This window comes from Melanostigma gelatinosum (genome assembly GCF_949748355.1).
Source record: "Melanostigma gelatinosum genome assembly, chromosome: 12".
Classification (NCBI taxonomy): domain Eukaryota; kingdom Metazoa; phylum Chordata; class Actinopteri; order Perciformes; family Zoarcidae; genus Melanostigma; species Melanostigma gelatinosum.
The window spans coordinates 25,238,842-25,260,197 of NC_136645.1; the positions used below are offsets into that span (position 1 = coordinate 25,238,842).

The following is a 21,356-nucleotide window of genomic DNA, read 5'->3' on the forward strand; positions in this document are numbered from 1 at the left end:
AAGGATGCCATAGATGACGAGGAAGATGACAACGCCCTCCTGGATCTCCAGCCACCAGGCCTGGAAGGCCTGATGGTGCTCGACAGCTGGCAACACGAGTCCGAGCCGGAGGATGACGTTCTCATCATCACCGCCGAGGACGACGACGAGTTCCTAGAGGATTACCTGGGGCACGGTACGGCAGCTTGAGACCTCAAGAAGGGGGTGTCAAGAAGAGTTGACCTCTCAAGAGCTGCCTCGGTAACATGTCGACACATTCAAGGGAGAGAAGTCAGGCTATAAGAGCGCAAAGCATATATTCAACGTTGACGTGTAATCAAACGGATAAAATGTATGAATAAATATAACGAAATGTTCTAATCAATGGTGTAACAAATGTTTAACTGCATAGAAGTGATTTAAACAAATGTAATGAATGTTTCTGTGTGTTCTGTGGAGCTGAGATAGATGTATTGGGCAAGTATTGGGCAAGAATGACATTGCTGTAATCAAGACCAGATGTTGGGTGTAGTCAAGAGAAAGATCTAGAAACTGATGTAATAGGTTGAGTCATACAGGCAATGTTCGGCTTAACGCCCTTTCCAGAGGGAGGGGGGATGAGTAATGGACCAAACAGGTGGGGGCTGATCACAGCCCATATGAGGAATATAAGGACATGCTTGCAAAGAACAAGCTGGGATTTCATCGCGGATGCCGTACCAAGCGCATCGGAAGAAGATACTAAAGCCTGCAGCTGATGTATTGAGGGCTTCGTCTCTGTTCACGAAAAAGAGACCTCTGTTCGTGGACTTTGAGATTAAAAGACGAAGTTTCTAACTCTCCCCACCGCTCGCCTCTTAACATCTGGACAACTGAGAAAGCCGCAGCTGCCTGAGAAGGACTTTGTACTGAGTTTTGAGAACAGCTGAACGGGCTCCGTTGCGGAGCGGGAGGACCGAGGGTCTGGCCAGACCTTCGCTCCTAACAACTCCAAAAGAACTCTTTTCATCGCACCATTGGACATCCAGCTCCAACCGAGCCGTCTCGGCAACTAAAACTAATGAGTATAATCGAAGAAGATAATTAAATTGACTAATCATGTGTAGTGACATTTTATGTGAGCTGTAGCTGTAACCCCTGCAAACTAACTAAATATAACCTGCAATAAATATCTAATCTGCATTTAAAGTGAAATCCTCAAGTGCATTAATTTGCTCGAAGTAGTAATGAGTTCCTCGTGACAGTAAAAAGTTAAAGCTATTGTATGTCTAACAACTGAGTTCTGAAAGGTTATCCTAGAGACCGAATCCACTGAACAATCCCTTACGGTTTTAGCAAGAATTAATCCTAGCCGTTAAAACCTAACCTGGCATTTACCAAGAGCACGGATCCATAAGAGGGAAGCTGCCATAACCGACGCGACTGGTGTGAGCGCCCGGGGCCAGGACTGGTCTCTCGGCCGAGCGCGCTCTGACCGGAGGAAGCAGGGTAGACGTTGGGAGTAACGGCAGTTAGCGGAGCCAGGCGAGTTCCCTCGCCAGAACACCAGCTCGAGAATCTTTTAATAGAGAGCTGAGTCAGTAATTAGCCCCGTATCGGGCCAGAAGTACCCAGGATCTAACAAAACACAATGCCTCAAAGAGAGTTATCTATTGGGCCATCTATCATTGCATAACAACAACCGCTTCCTTAATAGAACGCAGTGAGAAGTGAACATGAGCTGAACAGAGCGTAACACAAATGTGATGTTGTATAAAGTATGTATAAGCACGTCGAGCCCTGCACTCTGCAGACCGAGGCCTCACAGCCCTGCTCAGCGCCATACACTGACACCTATCCACTAATCTGAGACCAGTCTGAGGGTGGTGTCGATGAAGAGATCGGTGCAGGGGTGAGAGCTTCATTCACACGAGGCAGTGCACACAGAGTCATTGTTCATATTTGTCTAAATTAGGTCAATCAAATAGTGACTCCACACCACATCTGTTTCTGGAGCAGAGTTGCTCTGCTGGTTAGTTGGTCATTCTGTCGCTAAAAAGAGCATTGAGAAACTTTTGAAAGAATACATTGCAAGACACACCAACAGCTGACCAGACAAAGAGGAACTCACTTGTAAAGCTCTGCAAGGAGGCATTCCAGAGACTGAAGTTCCTCAAATATGGCTGAAAAACAACTTGCATTAGTACATCTATAATGCTTCAATCTTTCATGACACTTTTTACTTTGAACTATCACTGGTGGGCCGAGCTCTGGTCTGAGCTGCAGTGAGTTATTCTACGGTCACAACGTTCCACCTGGTTCCACCTGGTGAGATGAAGAGCTCTGAAAATACATCTTCTGTCATGCTTGGTGATGTTTGTGTATTATTTACTAACCCTCTAATAAAATACATTTTGTACATTGATGATGAAGTAACAGTGAACTGCCGCTAAAGCTGTTACTAAACGTTGAATAACTTGATTTCTAATAAAGCCAGATCATAACTGCTCTCAAGGTCTGTTGTTGCTAAAATCACGCCGTTAAATTCAACTAGAAACAGCAGTTAGGCAGCCACATATGTCCATGTATGCATGAGTGAGTACAGGTCTGTGTATACATGAATGAGTACAGGTCTGTGTATACATGAGTGAGTACAGGTCTGTGTATACATGAGTGAGTACAGGTCTGTGTATACATGAGTGAGTACAGGTCTGTGTATACATGAGTGAGTACAGGTCTGTGTATGCATGAGTGAGTACAGGTCTGTGTATACATGAGTGAGTACAGGTCTGTGTATGCATGAGTGAGTACAGGTCTGTGTATGCATGAATGAGTACAGGTCTGTGTATGCATGAGTGAGTACAGGTCTGTGTATACATGAGTGAGTACAGGTCTGTGTATGCATGAATGAGTACAGGTCTGTGTATGCATGAGTGAGTACAGGTCTGTGTATACATGAGTGAGTACAGGTCTGTGTATACATGAGTGAGTACAGGTCTGTGTATGCATGAGTGAGTACAGGTCTGTGTATGCATGAGTGAGTACAGGTATGTGTATGCATGAGTGAGTACAGGTATGTGTATGCATGAGTGAGTACAGGTCTGTGTATGCATGAGTGAGTACAGGTATGTGTATGCATGAGTGAGTACAGGTCTGTGTATGCATGAGTGAGTACAGGTCTGTGTATGCATGAGTGAGTACAGGTCTGTGTATGCATGAGTGAGTACAGGTCTGTGTATGCATGAGTGAGTACAGGTCTGTGTATACATGAGTGAGTACAGGTCTGTGTATACATGAGTGAGTACAGGTCTGTGTATACATGAGTGAGTACAGGTCTGTGTATGCATGAGTGAGTACAGGTCTGTGTATACATGAGTGAGTACAGGTCTGTGTATACATGAGTGAGTACAGGTCTGTGTATACATGAGTGAGTACAGGTATATGTATGCATGAGTGAGTACAGGTCTGTGTATGCATGAGTGAGTACAGGTCTATGTATGCATGAGTGAGTACAGGTATGTGTATGCATGAGTGAGTACAGGTCTGTGTATACATGAGTGAGTACAGGTCTGTGTATGCATGAGTGAGTACAGGTCTATGTATGCATGAGTGAGTACAGGTATGTGTATACATGAGTGAGTACAGGTCTGTGTATGCATGAGTGAGTACAGGTCTGTGTATGCATGAGTGAGTACAGGTCTGTGTATGCATGAGTGAGTACAGGTATGTGTATGCATGAGTGAGTACAGGTCTGTGTATGCATGAGTGAGTACAGGTCTGTGTATGCATGAGTGAGTACAGGTATGTGTATGCATGAGTGAGTACAGGTCTGTGTATGCATGAGTGAGTACAGGTATGTGTATGCATGAGTGAGTACAGGTCTGTGTATGCATGAGTGAGTACAGGTATATGTATGCATGAGTGAGTACAGGTCTGTGTATGCATGAGTGAGTACAGGTCTGTGTATGCATGAGTGAGTACAGGTCTGTGTATGCATGAGTGAGTACAGGTATGTGTATGCATGAGTGAGTACAGGTCTGTGTATGCATGAGTGAGTACAGGTATGTGTATGCATGAGTGAGTACAGGTCTGTGTATGCATGAGTGAGTACAGGTATATGTATGCATGAGTGAGTACAGGTCTGTGTATGCATGAGTGAGTACAGGTCTGTGTATGCATGAGTGAGTACAGGTATATGTATGCATGAGTGAGTACAGGTCTGTGTATGCATGAGTGAGTACAGGTATGTGTATGCATGAGTGAGTACAGGTCTGTGTATGCATGAGTGAGTACAGGTCTGTGTATGCATGAGTGAGTACAGGTATATGTATGCATGAGTGAGTACAGGTCTGTGTATGCATGAGTGAGTACAGGTCTGTGTATGCATGAGTGAGTACAGGTATATGTATGCATGAGTGAGTACAGGTCTGTGTATACATGAGTGAGTACAGGTATGTGTATGCATGAGTGAGTACAGGTATATGTATGCATGAGTGAGTACAGGTCTGTGTATACATGAATGAGTACAGGTCTGTGTATGCATGAGTGAGTACAGGTCTGTGTATGCATGAGTGAGTACAGGTATATGTATGCATGAGTGAGTACAGGTCTGTGTATGCATGAGTGAGTACAGGTCTGTGTATGCATGAGTGAGTACAGGTATATGTATGCATGAGTGAGTACAGGTCTGTGTATGCATGAGTGAGTACAGGTATATGTATGCATGAGTGAGTACAGGTCTGTGTATGCATGAGTGAGTACAGGTCTGTGTATGCATGAGTGAGTACAGGTATATGTATGCATGAGTGAGTACAGGTCTGTGTATGCATGAGTGAGTACAGGTCTGTGTATGCATGAGTGAGTACAGGTCTAGTCTCACAGCTCTTGTCCATCCACACATGCAGCTCCTGGGCCAGCTCAGGTATCACCAGGAACGTCCTCCAGCCCTGGCGCTTCTTGGATTTGAGGATGTCACCAAAAATGTGGTCTCCAATGTAGATGATGTCCTTTCCTTTAGTGCCCAGCAAGTCGCATGCGATGTCAGAGGAACCTGGGATCACAAAAGATGCTTTCATTTCATCCCCACTATGAAAAGCTCTAGAAGCAATCATCAATGATGCTTTTATTTAAAAGATGCAATTACAGCTGAGATTCAACCCCACACAAGGTGTCACATCTCAGGCTTGTGCTACTGCTGCTGCCCACATTTAATTTCCCTCATGTTTCTATGAGTCAGCATATCAGCTCTGTTACTCCCATGTTGCACAATGTACTCATTCATGGCATCTTTCTTCTTCTCTTTCTTAAAGTTCAGTCACAAGTGAATTTTGCTGACCATATAAGATATACAGATACTGATGTAAACCAATCAGCATCCAGAGATGTTCCCTCTGTATCCCCGTTAGAAGCATGTACTGTAATGATCTGTATGAATCACAGTCAGCTACTGTGAGATGCATGAGCCATCAGCAGATATGACATTAGGACACACATTGAGGAGCGTTTGTGTGAATATTTCAATCCTTAAAGCAAATCAAGGGAAGTAAAACAACAACCAGCTGTGTTGAGAGGGTTCCTTATTTACCTCCAGAGTAGATGCCATGCTGGAGAGGTCCCGTGTACGTGCCGATCTTCAGCCGACCTGTGGCCTGAAAGAAAGCAGGGCTGTGGTTACGCTGGTCAATTCACTGATCATGCCCAGATGCACTAACTGTCAGGTCTGTGCGCTTTCAGATGGGATCATCCAGACCACATGCCGAGGTGGGCTGGATAGGGTTGAGTTTGGATCTCAGTGAGTTGTGTTGATAAAATTAGCTTATATACAGCTTAATCAGCAGCTAGTTTATATGCAGCTTTAAGTAGCAACTAGCTTATATACAGTTGAATTAATCACTAGCATATTTGTAGTTTTAATAACCATTAGCTTATGCAGCTCTATTAACCACTTATACAGTGCTCACAACACAGCAGGGCCAGAGAGAAGCAGGAGGAAGGTTACTTATTTAACTGCGTCACAAGAAACAGGACTCCATCTTTAGAGAAGATAAGGAAGACACAATGGACAGTCAGATTCAAGCGAGGGACAACGCCCCAGCTGAGCCCGGCTTCTTCACACACTCTTTCTCAGGTCTTGTAGCATGCAACATCTCACTCACACTGATGGAAACCAACGCCTACTGGGAGGGGCCAAGGTGGATGGACATCCACGGCTTCCACCCAGGTGCCATAACGTACAAACGTGCCACGCCTGCATCTTTGACTTTGACCAATGTGTATCAAGGGGTGGACCCCCTATATTAAGGTTCACGCTGATGTGTTCAAGCGTGTCTCATGGTGAATCTCTGCGAAGTTCAACCATTAGCACCCAAGCTTGTTTGATGGCTGGGCTGAATAACTCTGTTGATAAATAAATCTATTGCTTTGATATAACTATACGCCTCTGAGAGCTTTCTGTTTCATTCTTAAACCTGCTCTAAGTGTGAAAGACAGCTATATTTTCACAACAAATTGGTGACCCCGACGTGATTCATATGATACGGAGCTTCGGGTTGGAATGATAACAGGCCTCTCTTTGTGATTCCAGATAACGGTGCATCTCTCCCCTGAGGCTGGGAACCGATAATTGCCAATCGGAGCGAGCTTGCAGTTCGGGAGACAGTCTGATAGTGCCGGCACATCTCAAGGTGAGCAGAAGCCTATTTAACTGAATTCTGCATATTGTATTATAGACATGATCCAAATTTTATCCGACTGTCCGAACTGTAAGTATTGCGTAGTCATAAAAGTATTGTAAAGAGTAATCACACAGCAGCAGGGTTGTTCAGCCCAGCATTTGGGGTTTTTGTACATATGTGTGAATGAGTCCAGCAGAAGACGTTAGATAAAAGGCGAAAAATGACGTTTTTTGTGGCAGCGTAGAGTGAAGTAGTGTGGGACGCGGTCGCGCGCCTTTTCTGTCGCTGTCACGCGCCTCGCACGGCGCGCTCAAATTCCTGCCACAAATAAAGCGTAATCTTTAACGTAATTATAAGACGTCTTGGGCTACGAAGAAATTGCATAACATGACGGGGATATATGTATATGTCATTGAAGTTTTGATGATAAACTGTATTGAGAGAATTGACCGTGAAAATACCTTAACAAGACGACATTAAGTCTCAGGACACCAGGCTTGTGGAGTAGCGTGCAGTGTAAAAACATGATATCTCTGCTTAGAGTATCCTAGACGTAGTTTCTGTATGAGAGCACAAGGCCTGAGTTAAACCGATGTATCGTTGTTAACGGGTGAGATTAATGAAAGTAGCCAGAACGTGGACAGGTCCAGAGAAGAGACCTAGGCTATTTAAAGTGTATTAAATGTGTTGTTGATATACTCCGCTGATAGCGAAGTGGTTAATATAACGGTCTTCCACGCGGTAGGTCCGGGATCGAATCCCGGCTGTAACATTGTTTTTGACAATAAGCAGCGGCCGTTGTGATGTATTAAAGAGCAGCGCTCTTTGATTTGTGTGTAAGATAGGGAAAGAATTGATTATAATTTGACTGTTTGTTTGCTGAAAAAGCATTTGTTTTTCATTTGTATCGTGGTCGAGAGGTCAGCGGTACACAGTCTGTTTGCTGAGTTTGAATAAATAGAGGTCAATAGACTTTTCCTGTCGAGGTCTGTGTGCGATTATTTGTGGAATCACGGCTGTGTATGGTCGATTGAGTGTTTGAGTATAATGTCCACGTCCTTCGAGGACCGTGCGTGTATGTTTTCATTTTTGTTTATTTGTTTGACTGTATTTGTAAAGATATTCCTTTACCGTATTTGTGATCTGTGCGCATTTCAAAAATGGCAGTGTGTTGCAATTTTGTTTGAATGAAAGTGAATGTTCGAAGCGTACATATGAGAGAGAGACAGCTGAGAGCTACAGTCGAGTTGTTTCAGATGTTCGTGTGCTTATCACAAGATTGACGGACGGTTGAGCAGAAAACACATATGAAGACGCACACTCTGCATTCACACACACACATAAATCACTAGAATAGACTGAGAGACAGCTGAGGGTTAATCTAAGTGTTAGTTTTATTGGAGTAGGTATAAAGACTTCAGATATAGTGGAATTTGTCTTTCATAGGGACCATCAGCAAAGTTTAATGCGGAAACACAGCAGCCACTCATTCAGCCAAACAGACGCTAAAATTAGGGAGTGTGCAAGGTTTAAAGCTGAAACAGAGCATCCATTCATTCAGTCAGGACAGGCGCTGGGAATATTGGGGAGTTAGACTATTCCTGATAAGAAAGCACAGGTGCTGCGGCCTTGATTTGTGTCCAACTGCAAGGACAGAGCTGAAGACACAAGTTTAAAAAATAAATAAAAAAAAAGTCTTGCTGTCTGCCTTATAAAACATCGTGTTACAGCCATTGATTGAGTAATTAAAACATAGCAGTTCACACCTAGCAGGGGTGAATAGGGGGATTTGTAAATAAAATATATTCATACACTGTTAAATAATACGCGTTATACTTGTAAAGCTTATATTGCGGAGTTGTGAGGTCACTGTATGTAGGTCAAAAACGCCGAAAGGAGCATTCCGTCATCCTTTCGTACGACAGGAACAGATAACAGTGACCCTGGAAAGTAACTGCTTGCTTACACCATCAGATTAGGGCTGAAAATTGCCATCTTAGTATAATGGACAAGAGCTCTTGTGTCTATTCACACAGAGACTTCGAAATAAATTTATAACTATACTGTTTTCGTCCTCTTCACCATAAGTGTTAATAATAAAATAGATCAACATTTCACACACACACACGTTCCAGAGAAAAGCAAGGTTGTGGTCGTGAGCCAGTGTGAATGACGTGGTTCAGAGCTCACACATGTCATTTGAAGGCATGAGAGGAGTTTTGGCTCCCTCTGCTGGCACTTCACGAACTGAAAAAAAAACAAAAAAAAAAAACATTTGACATGAGTTTTGGCTTTTCTGTGGCCACTTCAGGAACTGCAACAGGAACAGTGGACAGGAGCTTTGGCTCCATCTGGTGGACATTTGAGAATACTGAATTCAGACTTTTATTGCATATTTGCAGAGGAAGACGTCATGGCAGGCAAAGAACACACTTATGATAAATACAGAGCAGCTGTGGAAAGATCAGATGTGGAGCTCGAAGCACTACAAGTGTCACTAATGAGACAGCTGGCAAAGCTTGACGTGGCTCAAAAGACTGCTAAAGACAAAAAGAAGCAGCAAGGAGGAACTTTCTACTGCTACAACTGTGGAAAACCAGGTCACTACGCACGAGCCTGCCGCACGCGTGGTCAGCAACAACAACAAGGCTCACCACGTGGAAGAAGAGGAAATTATCAGAGAGGGACAGGCAATCAGCATCCAAGAAGCCAGAATCAAGCTGAACAGCAAGATCTTTCACATACCTGGCAACAACAGAGACACTGCTGCAACTATTAGCCTCAAAAGATAACCAAGGTCCAAACATGTAGGAGACAAGTCACTATCCTGGGTCGCACTCTCTCATCAAACGACCCACAACCCACAACCCACAACCCACAGCCCACAGCCCACAGAGAAAGCATCCTCCATCATGAAACACCTCAGCCCCCCTAGTTTGAACACAAGAAGCAGAAGATGTGTTCACCATTCTCACGCAGACTCTGTCACATGCATCGGCACTTCAAGCTCCAGACTATTCATTCCCTTTCCACCTAGATGTTTCTGAACAAAAAATAGGGATGTTAATGCAGTTTTGTATCAGAAAAAAGGGGGAGAAAGAGACTCATCGAAAAATTCACATTCGGAGCTGCAAGAAAATCGAAAATTCAAAAAGAATGCACAAGAGCACATATTGTCTATGAAACAGGAAGAATGTTGCTACAAAGGAGATGAAGGAAACACAGCATCCTATGCTGTGGTGAGACAATTCGAAGATATGGAACACTCAATAGTAGCATCAGGTATCCTACCTCAACCAGCATCTGCGCAGCTAGCAGAAGTCGAAGCGCTCATACAAGCCTTAAAAATAGCAGAAGGAAAATCAGTAAACATCTTCACCGATTCTGCTTACGCACATGGAGCAGCTCACGTGGATGGGCCCATGTGGCGAAGAAGAGGATTCACGACATCAATGGACGCACCCATCAAACACAAGAAAGAAATCATGGCACTGGTGGAAGCTATGAGCCTACCAAACAGAGTGGCAATCATGAAATGCAAAGGACATGATGGCAAAGCAAGAACCAGAATAAGTGCGGGAAACGACATGGCAGATGAAGCTGCTAAAGAAACAGGAGGATACAGACCAAAACAGATGGTTCTGAAAACAGCCATACAGGAACCAGAGATCACAATGTGAAGAAACCATACAAAACACCTATGGGCTCTTATCCTGTACCATCAGCCTGCTTCCAAGACACCAGCATAGACTTTACTGACATGGGACATGAAAACAGAGTACAAGGAAAAAGGTACATCTTGGTAATGGTTGACAGATTCTCAAAGTGGGTGGAGGCAATCCCAACTAAAAGAGAAGACGCACAGACAGTAGTGAAGTGGCTGCAGACAGAACTGATACTCCGATAATGGTTCACATTTCAGTAATAAGCATTTGCAGGAAGTAGAAGCCAGACTAGGAATCAGAAGTAGATCTGGATCAGTGTATCATCCACAGTCACAAGGACTGGTAGAGAGGGCAAATCAGACGCTAAAATCAAAAATAGCGACGACATGTGTAGCATCAAAGCTGACATGGGTTGAAATTTTACCACTAGCTCTAATGGCAATGAGGAGCGCACAAGGAAATAAGACGCATCTTTCACCACATGAGTTAATGACAAGGAGGCAAATGCCTGGTCCTCCAAGAGACGGTAGTCATATACATAGATATACATAGATACATAGATGTACATATACCTAGATGTGCAGCAAGTTGAAATGAAGGCATATATGACTGCATTAATCATTCTCACGGAGGCTCTCTCCAAACAGGTCCAGCGAACCAGTGCAGCTGACCAGGAAAAGGTAAAAAATCTCATCCGAGAGGGTGACTGGGTCAGGGTCAAAGTTCATAAGAAAAGTGGACTGACCCCAGGTGGACAGGGCCGTACGAAGTGAAGGAGGTTACTTCACACTCGGTCCAGGTCATAGGTAAAGCAGGAGCACCTTGGCACCACCTGTCACACTGTGCCCCAGCATCTGAGCCGTCCAGACCTCTAGCAGAGGTCCGAGGTAATCTGACGCAAAATGCATAATTTGTTTTGTAATTTGTAATTTGACTTTTCAGCAACCACCAACAGGTGATCCAATTAGCTACAGGACATGGAAACGACAATGTTTGGTTAAATTGAATTGTTGATAATGCTATAAAAAACAAAATGAGTGGCTGTATAGCTTGTGCTGCAGCTAGACCAGCTAGGTTCACCGAACCAGCACCACTATATCCTGAATCTGACCCAACAGGATACGCATGCATGACAAATATGACTAAAATGGCTACTCCACCAAATTGCACGACTCTGGCATCCATATTTAAAGTACAAAACCTGACCCAGCGCAGACGCAGACATATCTTAGCAAAAAGAACAGCTGGAACTGAGTTCAGTCTGGACAGAGGTCCAACCTACATAGATGCAATCGGAGTGCCCAGAGGAGTGCCTAATGAATACAAATTGATAGACCAAATTGCAGCAGGTTTTGAGAGTATCGCAAGTATTATTCCATGGATAACAGTGAATAAAAATGTTGATCGTATCAATTATGTGCATTACAATGTTCTTCGTTTGGCTAATCATACTAGGGATGCAATAGAGGGTCTGGCTGAGCAGCTGGCCCCAACTTCTTTGATTGCTGTGCAAAACAGAATGGCTTTGGACATGTTGCTTGCTGAAAAAGGAGGTGTTTGCTCAATGTTTGGAGACCTGTGTTGCACTATCATCCCCAACAACACTGCGCCGGACGGTTCAGTCACAAAAGCACTGAATAGTCTGAGGGCACTGTCAAACGAAATGCAGGAAGCATCAGGTGTGAACAATCCATTCGGAGATTGGATGGAAAACATGTTTGGAAAATGGAAGCACCTGATCTTGTCAATAGCAGTGTCAGTGGGTGTGTTCATTGCAATACTGGTCTCATGTGGATGTTGTATAATACCCTGTATTCGTTCTTTGGTTGGCCGTCTTATCACCACTGCCCTCTCCTAGGAACCATCACCACCCCCTCCTTATGGAGCTTACCCAGTATGGGAAGAGCAGAACAGCCTGGTAGGGTCAGGAGAGGCAGAGGAAGACACCAGCGTGTGAACAGGGCAGAAAGGTAAAGAAAGTGACGTCCTTCAGACGTCAAGAGAGGGATTTGTTGATAAAATTAGCTTATATACAGCTTAATCAGCAGCTAGTTTATATGCAGCTTTAAGTAGCAACTAGCTTATATACAGTTTAATTAATCACTAGCATATTTGTAGTTTTAATAACCATTAGCTTATGCAGCTCTATTAACCACTTATACAGTGCTCACAACACAGCAGGGCCAGAGAGAAGCAGGAGGAAGGTTACTTATTTAACTGCGTCACAAGAAACAGGACGCCATCTTTAGAGAAGATAAGGAAGACACAATGGACAGTCAGATTCAAGCGAGGGACAACGCCCCAGCTGAGCCCGGCTTCTTCACACACTCTTTCTCAGGTCTTGTAGCATGCAACATCTCACTCACACTGATGGAAACCAACGCCTACTGGGAGGGGCCAAGGTGGATGGACATCCACGGCTTCCACCCAGGTGCCATAACGTACAAACGTGCCACGCCTGCATCTTTGACTTTGACCAATGTGTATCAAGGGGTGGACCCCCTATATTAAGGTTCACGCTGATGTGTTCAAGCGTGTCTCATGGTGAATCTCTGCGAAGTTCAACCATTAGCACCCAAGCTTGTTTGATGGCTGGGCTGAATAACTCTGTTGATAAATAAATCTATTGCTTTGATATAACTATACGCCTCTGAGAGCTTTCTGTTTCATTCTTAAACCTGCTCTAAGTGTGAAAGACAGCTATATTTTTCACAACAGTTGTGAACAGCACGTGAACACAATCCAGACTCCTAATCTGTAACACTTGTTTCTCATCACTCAGTGTATCTGCTCTTAACCGTCTGCAGGTCATCCAAAACGCTGCCGCCAGATTACTCACCAGGACAAATCGACGGTCTCCCATCACCCCCGTACTCAGATCTGTCCACTGGCTCCCTGTAGCATTTAGGATCCACTTCAACATCCTCACTCGGGCTGGGCGGTATACCAGTTTCAATTTCCCGTACGATATGAATTTTTCAGGTCCCGTCATACAGCCGAAACAACTTCTGTTGCTCTTCAACAGGCAGCAAAATATATTGTTCACCGCTAGGAGTGCTAAGGACGGAGCTAGTTGTGTTACCTGTATTGAGTGGGAACCCTACTCATGGTTTACTTTATAACAATTATTATAACAACAATTAACAACCCACAGCTAACGCTCTTTAACAGGGCAAAACACCACGACACAACAGTTTGTGACAGATAAACAATTTGTCGCACTAATAATTGTACATTTATCAAATTTCTCCGCCGAACTGCATGCTGGGTAAAGCTTGCTAACAGTCTGCTAACCGCTGGGAGCTAACAGCTCTGTTGCGCCAGTAACGTTACATTAAAGAACAGAAAAGAGCGATGCAGGATGAACAAAGACTGAACAACAAAAGGCATTTAGGTCAGACACATATGCAACGCTGATTACCGTAATATGTGTGGTATTTGCCTTGTGGTTGCCTTGTTTAAGGATTTCAACGTAAAGAGACACTACAAGACTAAACATGCTACAACGTACGACAAGCTAACAGGGAGTGGCCGCGCTGAAAAAGTGAAGCAACTCCAAGCTGCTCTGGCATCACAACAGCGATTCTTCACGCGGGCCTCTGAGTCAAAGGAAAACATAACAAAAGCCAGCTACGAAGTGGCCATGTTAACAGCTAAACATGGCAAACCTTTTACTGAAGGTGCGTTCATCAAAGACTGTGTCATGAAAATGGTGGAGAACATTTGCCCCGAGAAGAAGCAAGAATTTATGAATGTTTGCCTGGCACGCAACACTGTGGCACGGAGAGTTGAGGACATATCGTCAGATATTCAGAGACAACTGGGGGACAGGGGAGGGGCTTTTTTATTATTTCTCATTAGCCTGCGATGAAAGCACCGATGCATCTGACACTGCACAACTACTTATTTTTTTAAGAGTTGATGACAACATGAACGTGACAGAGGAGCTGCTTGACCTCAAAAGCCTTAAAGGGCAAACCAGAGGAACAGATTTATTCGTTTCTGTTTGTGAAGCTGTTGATGATATGAAACTACCGTGGAGTAAAGTTTCTGGGATCATTGCCGATGGTGCGCCTGCCATGGCTGGTGAGCGAAGTGGATTGTCCACATTGATCTGCAATAAAGTCAGCGAAGAAGCAGGTAACGCCATCAAACTTCACTGTATCATTCACCAGCAGACTCTCTGCGCCAAACATCTCAAATTTGACGATGTTATGAAACCAGTGGCAAAGGCAATCAATTCTATTCGCTCTGAAGCTCTAACCCACCGACAGTTTCAGCAGTTCTTGCGTGACATCCAGGCTGAATACGGTGACGTAATATATCACAACGATGTGAGTGGCTAAGTCGGGGGTCCGCACTGCAGCGATTTTTCTCTCTCAAAGAGGAAATTGGACATTTTTTGGGTGAGAAGGGACAACCAATGGAAGAACTGTCCGATCCTGTATGGCTGGCAAATCTGGCTTTTTTGGTTGACATAACAAAGCATCTGAATGCGCTGAATGTTAATCTTCAAGGAAAAGATGCAGTGGTGAGCCAGCTATACGCTCACATCAAGGCTTTTGGAACCAAACTGCAACTTTTCCAAAGACACTTGTCCCAAACAGAGCCCTGCACCGTGCACTTCCCAGCTTTGAAAGAGGTCATTGGCAGTTTCCCACAGGACAACATCGGTGCGCAAATGAAGAGTTACGCAACAGCTATCGCATCTCTTTCTGTGGAATTTAACAAACGCTTTCGGGACTTTGCAGTTATTGAAAAGGACATGTTGCTGTTCTCTTCTCCCTTCTCCGTGGACCATAATGATGCTCCTCCACAGCTGCAGCTGGAGCTCATTGAGCTGCAGTGTGACGATGAGTGCCGCGGAAAACACCAGCAGTGTTCTCTTGTTGACTTTTACCGGCAGCTGGACAAAAGCAGGTTTCCAGAAATGCGGTCATTCGCTAAGAAAATGCTGAGCTTATTCGGCTACACATATTTGTGTGAGCAAACATTCTCAGTCATGAACTTTAACAAGAACCGATTGAGGTCAAGGATGAGTGACTCCCACTTGCGTGACATTTTACGCATCTCAACCACTGCTCTCAAGCCAGACCTGGCCTCTTTACTTAAATCTAGATCTCAGTATCACCCTTCCCATTAGTGTTATCTGTTCCTTGATCAATCTGAAATTGAGTATTTTGAACGGTAACATTGGTCACTATTAACAGTGAAAAGCCGAAAGCACACTAATGTACTTGGACTTATGGCACTTATGTTATTAAACTCTTGAATAAGATATGTGTTATAACTGTTGATGTTATGTACCTGTAGATGTGACACAAACTATTGCTTTCTGAAAGATCTTGTAAAAGACAAAGGCAAAATTCACTTGTTTTAAAGTTTAATGATAACAGACCACTTTGCATTACTTATAACTCCTGTTTAAAATGTTCATGAGGCAAAGATATTTTACTCATGGAAATTGAAGGTATTCTATACAGTTTGTTCAATGTTATCTGACTGAATGAAAGGCAGAATTGTGTTTTTAGAGTTGTTCACGTCTGCCTGAGTGGCTTATATTTGGTGACATTGTCATTTGAAAAATAAAAATTGTTTTATAACAGTGTGTAACTTTTGTGGTTACAAAAATGTCAGAAGGAACTATTGGCCCCCGGGCATCTTCACTTTATCAAATTTGGCCCTCTTTGCAAAAAGTTTGGACACCCCTGCAGTAGGTGAAGGAAACCGGAGGTGAAGGAAACAGGAAGTGACACGCCACACAAACAGCTGTTCACCGCCGGTTGACCGGCCGTTCTTGTGTTAGTTTACGGCGTTAATTAATTAATGCATTAAGCCAGTGGCGGGCCGCTCAGTGTCCATGTACAGGCTCTGCCACGAGGTGCAGAGTGTGCTGTGATTGGTCAGTGGGCGAGCACGTGACTATCGTGAAACTAAACTTAACAGCCAGCAGAGGCTGATGGGTAGTGAATCACATCACGTGATGCAGCTCAGCCAATCAAATATGGACATTCTGACCAGAGTAAGATGTACCAGACACCATGACAGAGGAGACTGAGACGAGGAAAGACTCTGCAGAGCAGTATGTTCAACATTCAAGTTGTGAAAGTAAAATCCTATGATAATCTCTTTGGGTCGTGGTTTGTCATTTAGGAATGACGGTGGATCCCACAGCCAGACAGGCTGAGAACATTATATTTTCCTGAATTTAGGCTTTTTGCATTTTCTAAACGCTCGAGCATTATTCAAACGACTCATACATAGTTATAGCCTTAAAAACGAATAATAGCTGTGGCACCATCATGTGGTTATAAGGTGGTATTTCAGCTGCAGGACAGCAGTGAAGGCCCAGGTATAAAATGCACGGCCCGCCACTGCATTAAGGCAGAAAAAAATACCGTGATATACCGTGAAACCGGTAGTCTTAAAAAATGCCGTGATATACCGTGAAACCGGTAGAGTCTTAAAAAATACTGTGATATACCGTGAAACCGGTAGAGTCTTAAAAAATACTGTGATATACCGTGAAACCGGTAGTCTTAAAAAATACCGTGATATGGATTTTTGGTCATACCGCCCAGCCCCAATCCTCACCCACAGAGCACTACACAGTCAGACTCTTACATATGTAGCTGTTTTACTTCACCCGCCTGCGCTCTCAGGTCAAACATGTTAAATTATGTATGTGACCCACGCACGCGCCTTAAGACCCGTGGTGACCGAGCTGTTGAGGCAGTAGCACCGAGGTTGTGGAATGCTCTGCCTGCACCTCTACGCTTTGCAGATTCTGTGAATTCATTCCAGAATCAGCTCAAGACACACCTGTTTAGACTGGCGTTTGACTAAAAACTCATGTCCTAGGCCTGCTTTTAAACCATGTTTTGCCCTTATATGGTCACACTGTGTTTTTTATGTCTCTAATTCTGCCCTGTTCAGCACTTTGTGACTAATGTCTGTATAAAGCTCTTTATCAATAAATCTTACGAATCAAACATAGGTCTCCATCATGTTGGAGCACAGCTGAGACCTGCTGTCTGAGTCGGTTAAGTTACTGATGATGGAAGCGCAACATTTCATGATTCTGCTACAAAAAGCTTTGAAACAACAAATGTATCCAATAAAGCAATGAAAGAAGTCTACTCATAGTGCAGCGAGGAGGAGTAGGCAGCAACAACAAGGGGCTGCTTTCACTGACAACAACTTACATGTGTTCATCCGCCATTTTAACACCGCCGCTTTGCCCACTAAATATATCCGATCATTATTTGATTTCAGTAATGTGTTAGTACAGTATGGTATTTTGTCCATGCAGGCTCCTGTAGTACACACTCACAGTGTCCACTTGCCGCAGCACTGTTCCCTCTCCAAAGAACACAGGCTTGCGAGCGTCCACCAAGATCAGGTCAAAGTAGGACTTCCAGGGCCGGTGGGGTGAACCTGGCTGTGATAAACACACACACACACGCACACGCGCACGCACACGCGCACGCACACGCGCACCATCTATGAGGACAATGGTTCTTAAGTCAATCCTGGCTGTACAGTAACACGTCTCCTCATCTCAGTGGTGATAATTGAGAGCTGCTGTTTCTCATTGTTTGGATCATCAGACCACATCTGCTCCACTTTGATTCAAATCGATTGAGATTCCTGACGGTACAAATGTTATAAACTCATTGTTACCTTTGGGCCGTGAGGAAAGTCAAACAGGTAGGTCATGATTTTCTGGAAGAAGACGAGAGAGCTTTCTGTTAGATTTGTCTCAACATGCTGGCCCAGAACAATACAGAACAAAGGGAAACTCTGTTCCATCATTCACGTCCCCTCCCATTAGAACTGTATGACCATTCATGCAGCAGTGAAACTGAATGGGTACATTGTGACAGTGCAGGCGTCTGACTGGACCTTCCTCTCACCTCTGTGTATTTGTAATCACTGTTGGTGGCCAGAAACACTTTGGCTACTTCGTTCATGCGACTGAGGAGGAGAGGAAGCTTTGACTTGGTGGAGGAGAAACAGAACCAACATCAACAACGCAGAACAGACTGAACGAGCTACATTACCTTGTTTCACCATGATAGAGTAATACAGTACTTGTTGTCACTATAAAGAAGCAGTACTTACATCCTTTACCACATACTTCTCCAGGTTTTCAACAGTCTTCTCTTTTAAGGACCCCTGAGAGGAGAAACAACAGAGCACTGATGGCTGTGACCGGATGTGACGACAGATGCCGGCCGACAGCTGGACGCTTTCATTGTGGAAAATAAATGATCCTACCTTGAAATGGACCCAGTCCACGCCGTCTCTGACATCCTGGAACACGCTCTTGTAGGACATGAAGAGGTCGCCATCTTTGAAGCCGTTCTCACAACTACAGAGACAGTTAAAGGCGTTACCGTCGGATCCTGCATGACATGCAATCCTGAGAGTCAAACACGATAAAGGCTGTGGTGACGCTCGTCATTGATCGTGAGACGCATGAACTGACAAGTCTGTATGCTGCCAGGGCTTTTGATACTTCAAAATAAAAGCTTTTCAATAACAAAATAACATGGGGCATTTATGTGAAGGATTCATAGGAAATTTGATGCGTTTATCCGCTTCTTGTATCCGATCACTATTCGATCAGGCAGTTTCCATTGAAGTGTCACGTGCGGACACATATGTGGACACAGCTGTGTTCTGGTGCATTCACAGAAAGGTCACATTGAAAAGACAAGAGTAACTACGACCAAGGGCTCCGTGTTTCCTCCAGACAGACAGTGTTGTGTATGCGAGTGTGCAGTACCTCGAGTATCGGGAGCAGTTACTGAAGAAATCAACCAGGCAAGCAAAGAGGTAGGTTTCTGACCAAGAGGAAATGGGACTAGAGTCAGTGAGACTGAAGGTGAACATGTTTACAACATGACAGTTCATCCCCGTTCAGAGCCAGTTGCTCCAGTTGAAGCACTGTTCCTCTCCTTTCATCGGTGTACCTATGTTAAATATTGAAGCAATAGAAGTAGCAGTGTAGTCTGGGAAGCAGGGGTATGAGATGTGCCTCTCTGCTAAACTTTATACTACGACTTATCTAACCCAGGATTCACTTAGGAATTACCATTCCCATGGCAACCTTTGATTGCTGAATCAACAGTTACAGTGAACCGCTGCAGCTTAGAAATGATCTTCAACTAGCTCCACAAGTTTCACTCTTCATACATCGTTTTGAAGTTAAAATGAAGGTAAATATGTGTTCTTTCAAACAACGTAGCTGTGGAGGCAAACTGACCTCAACTTTTGGTTGTTTCAACAGTGATATTGTGCCTCTCCACCCCTTCAAAATAAAAGCCCCATGGAGTAACTGTTCACAGAAAGCCAAGTATGAGGCCTATCATTGAATATCAGCCAGATACAGTGCATGTGTCATGTCACGGGTTGGCTGTTCCTTTGATACGCTGTTCTTATGAAATACCTGTTATTCAACTTTCTAATGACATTCACACTCAGTCCTACTTTACTACTCCTACTTCACACCGATGACAGCCAGCAATACATTCTAGCATCAGCTCTTCAAAAGAATCCTAAAATATTTTAAATCTTTTATAAATGAATGGTGTAATTCAACTTTTCAATCACATTCACCCGAATTAAACCCATTCCCACGTTTCCAACTATTCCTACTACTTCACTTCTTTACACATGTAAGACAGCAGTTCAGTCAGATGTTCAGCATCCAGCATCACCGTGATACCGCAATATCCTCACAAATGCTCTTCCAGAGAACACATTCTCTTTTTAAAGTCAGGGGTTTTCAAGCTAGTATTAAATTGAAACTACAATTAAATTCCTCACTTTTTGTGTCATGAAATAGGAACTAAGATCCTACAGCTGTTCTGCATATTTGTTTTTGTTCACCCGAGTGGGCAGTGATGACACGTGGGCAGACTTTACTTAAGATGCTTTCATAGTCTACAGAGCGAAGACCGTTGTACTGTGTAGTCTGCAAATGTTCATATATCCATCAGCGATAGCCGAGCCTTGGCAAAGCCAAGCTGTCCAAGCTACCTTAGAGCCCACACTGCCACTAACTGCACTCCCTCAATACACTGTTCATTCTGTCAACAGGCATTCTGACAATAAGTATTCATTGACATCCCTTTATTTTATGACTAAATGGTAACAACAAACACAGACAAAAGAAATGAGGGTGAAATGTCTTTAAGCCCATACGAGTAAAGACGAGACAACATAGTTGGCTTTGTTTTGTGCAGAGGGATCGTACCCCAGATGAGTATTATTTACCCTCTAACTGAACATTAACCATTAACAAAGAAGATTCAAATGTACTTTCATAATGGGTGATGTTCTGTGACCTGACAAATTATAACAAATTATTCGCTGAAAAACAATTGATAGGGATGAGCGCTTGACCTTCTTGTTCCTCAGCGGTCTCCTTGACTTCAGACCGTATCTCACGGGGTCTACTCTACCTGCTTGGTTGTGAATATCATACTATTTGTAGAAGTAGTTCCACTTATAGAATGGTTACAGACTCTTATGATCCAAACATTTCAATAACTCAAGTCAAAAAGTCAAAATGTATTGAAAAAGAGAGATTTAATCATTTCCAAAATTCGCAAGATATCAAACAAAATATTCAGCTTGAATCCATATATCTGTTGGCATTGAGCCTTTCAAAAACATTTTCACTGGGTTTACTTTTAAACCTGTTTGCTCTCCTGTAGAGCTGGACCGTGCTACAGAAACCTGTAGTTACAATGACGCCCATTTCACATAAACGCAGCATAAGCAACAGGTAACAGTGTTGAACTCTGTCCATTGAAACTGGAGGGATAGAACTCTGGCTTTTTAGTACCCGTTCACACAGACATTGCACAACTCAAATAACAGAGTACGAACATCGTCAGTCAATACCAACAACACCAATGTAGTGACTAGAGCCTAATGATGCATTGATTATTCAGACTAATTATCACAGGCCAGTCATACAAGTAGCCTGAAGCCTGCTGGTAACAATGCTCAGCTGATTCACGTCATATACATCAAACACCTTAAA

At 43.7% G+C, this 21,356-nt stretch overlaps 1 protein-coding gene across 1 annotated transcript in view; it reads right to left on the reverse strand.

The window, feature by feature from the left end:
* Window positions 1–21,356, reverse strand: part of nt5c2a (5'-nucleotidase, cytosolic IIa) — a gene marked incomplete at its 3' end in the record, with an annotated part of 70,082 nt that overhangs the window by 19,028 nt on the left and 29,698 nt on the right. The window contains exons 7-15 of the mRNA XM_079280529.1: window positions 19,089–19,146; window positions 18,578–18,671; window positions 18,422–18,475; window positions 18,214–18,297; window positions 17,981–18,022; window positions 17,631–17,738; window positions 5,543–5,606; window positions 4,838–5,008; window positions 2,090–2,141 (exon numbers count right to left, since the gene is read on the reverse strand). Of these exons, the coding sequence (XP_079136655.1) occupies window positions 2,090–2,141; window positions 4,838–5,008; window positions 5,543–5,606; window positions 17,631–17,738; window positions 17,981–18,022; window positions 18,214–18,297; window positions 18,422–18,475; window positions 18,578–18,671; window positions 19,089–19,146 (727 nt within the window). The remainder of the gene's footprint in view (window positions 1–2,089; window positions 2,142–4,837; window positions 5,009–5,542; window positions 5,607–17,630; window positions 17,739–17,980; window positions 18,023–18,213; window positions 18,298–18,421; window positions 18,476–18,577; window positions 18,672–19,088; window positions 19,147–21,356) is intronic.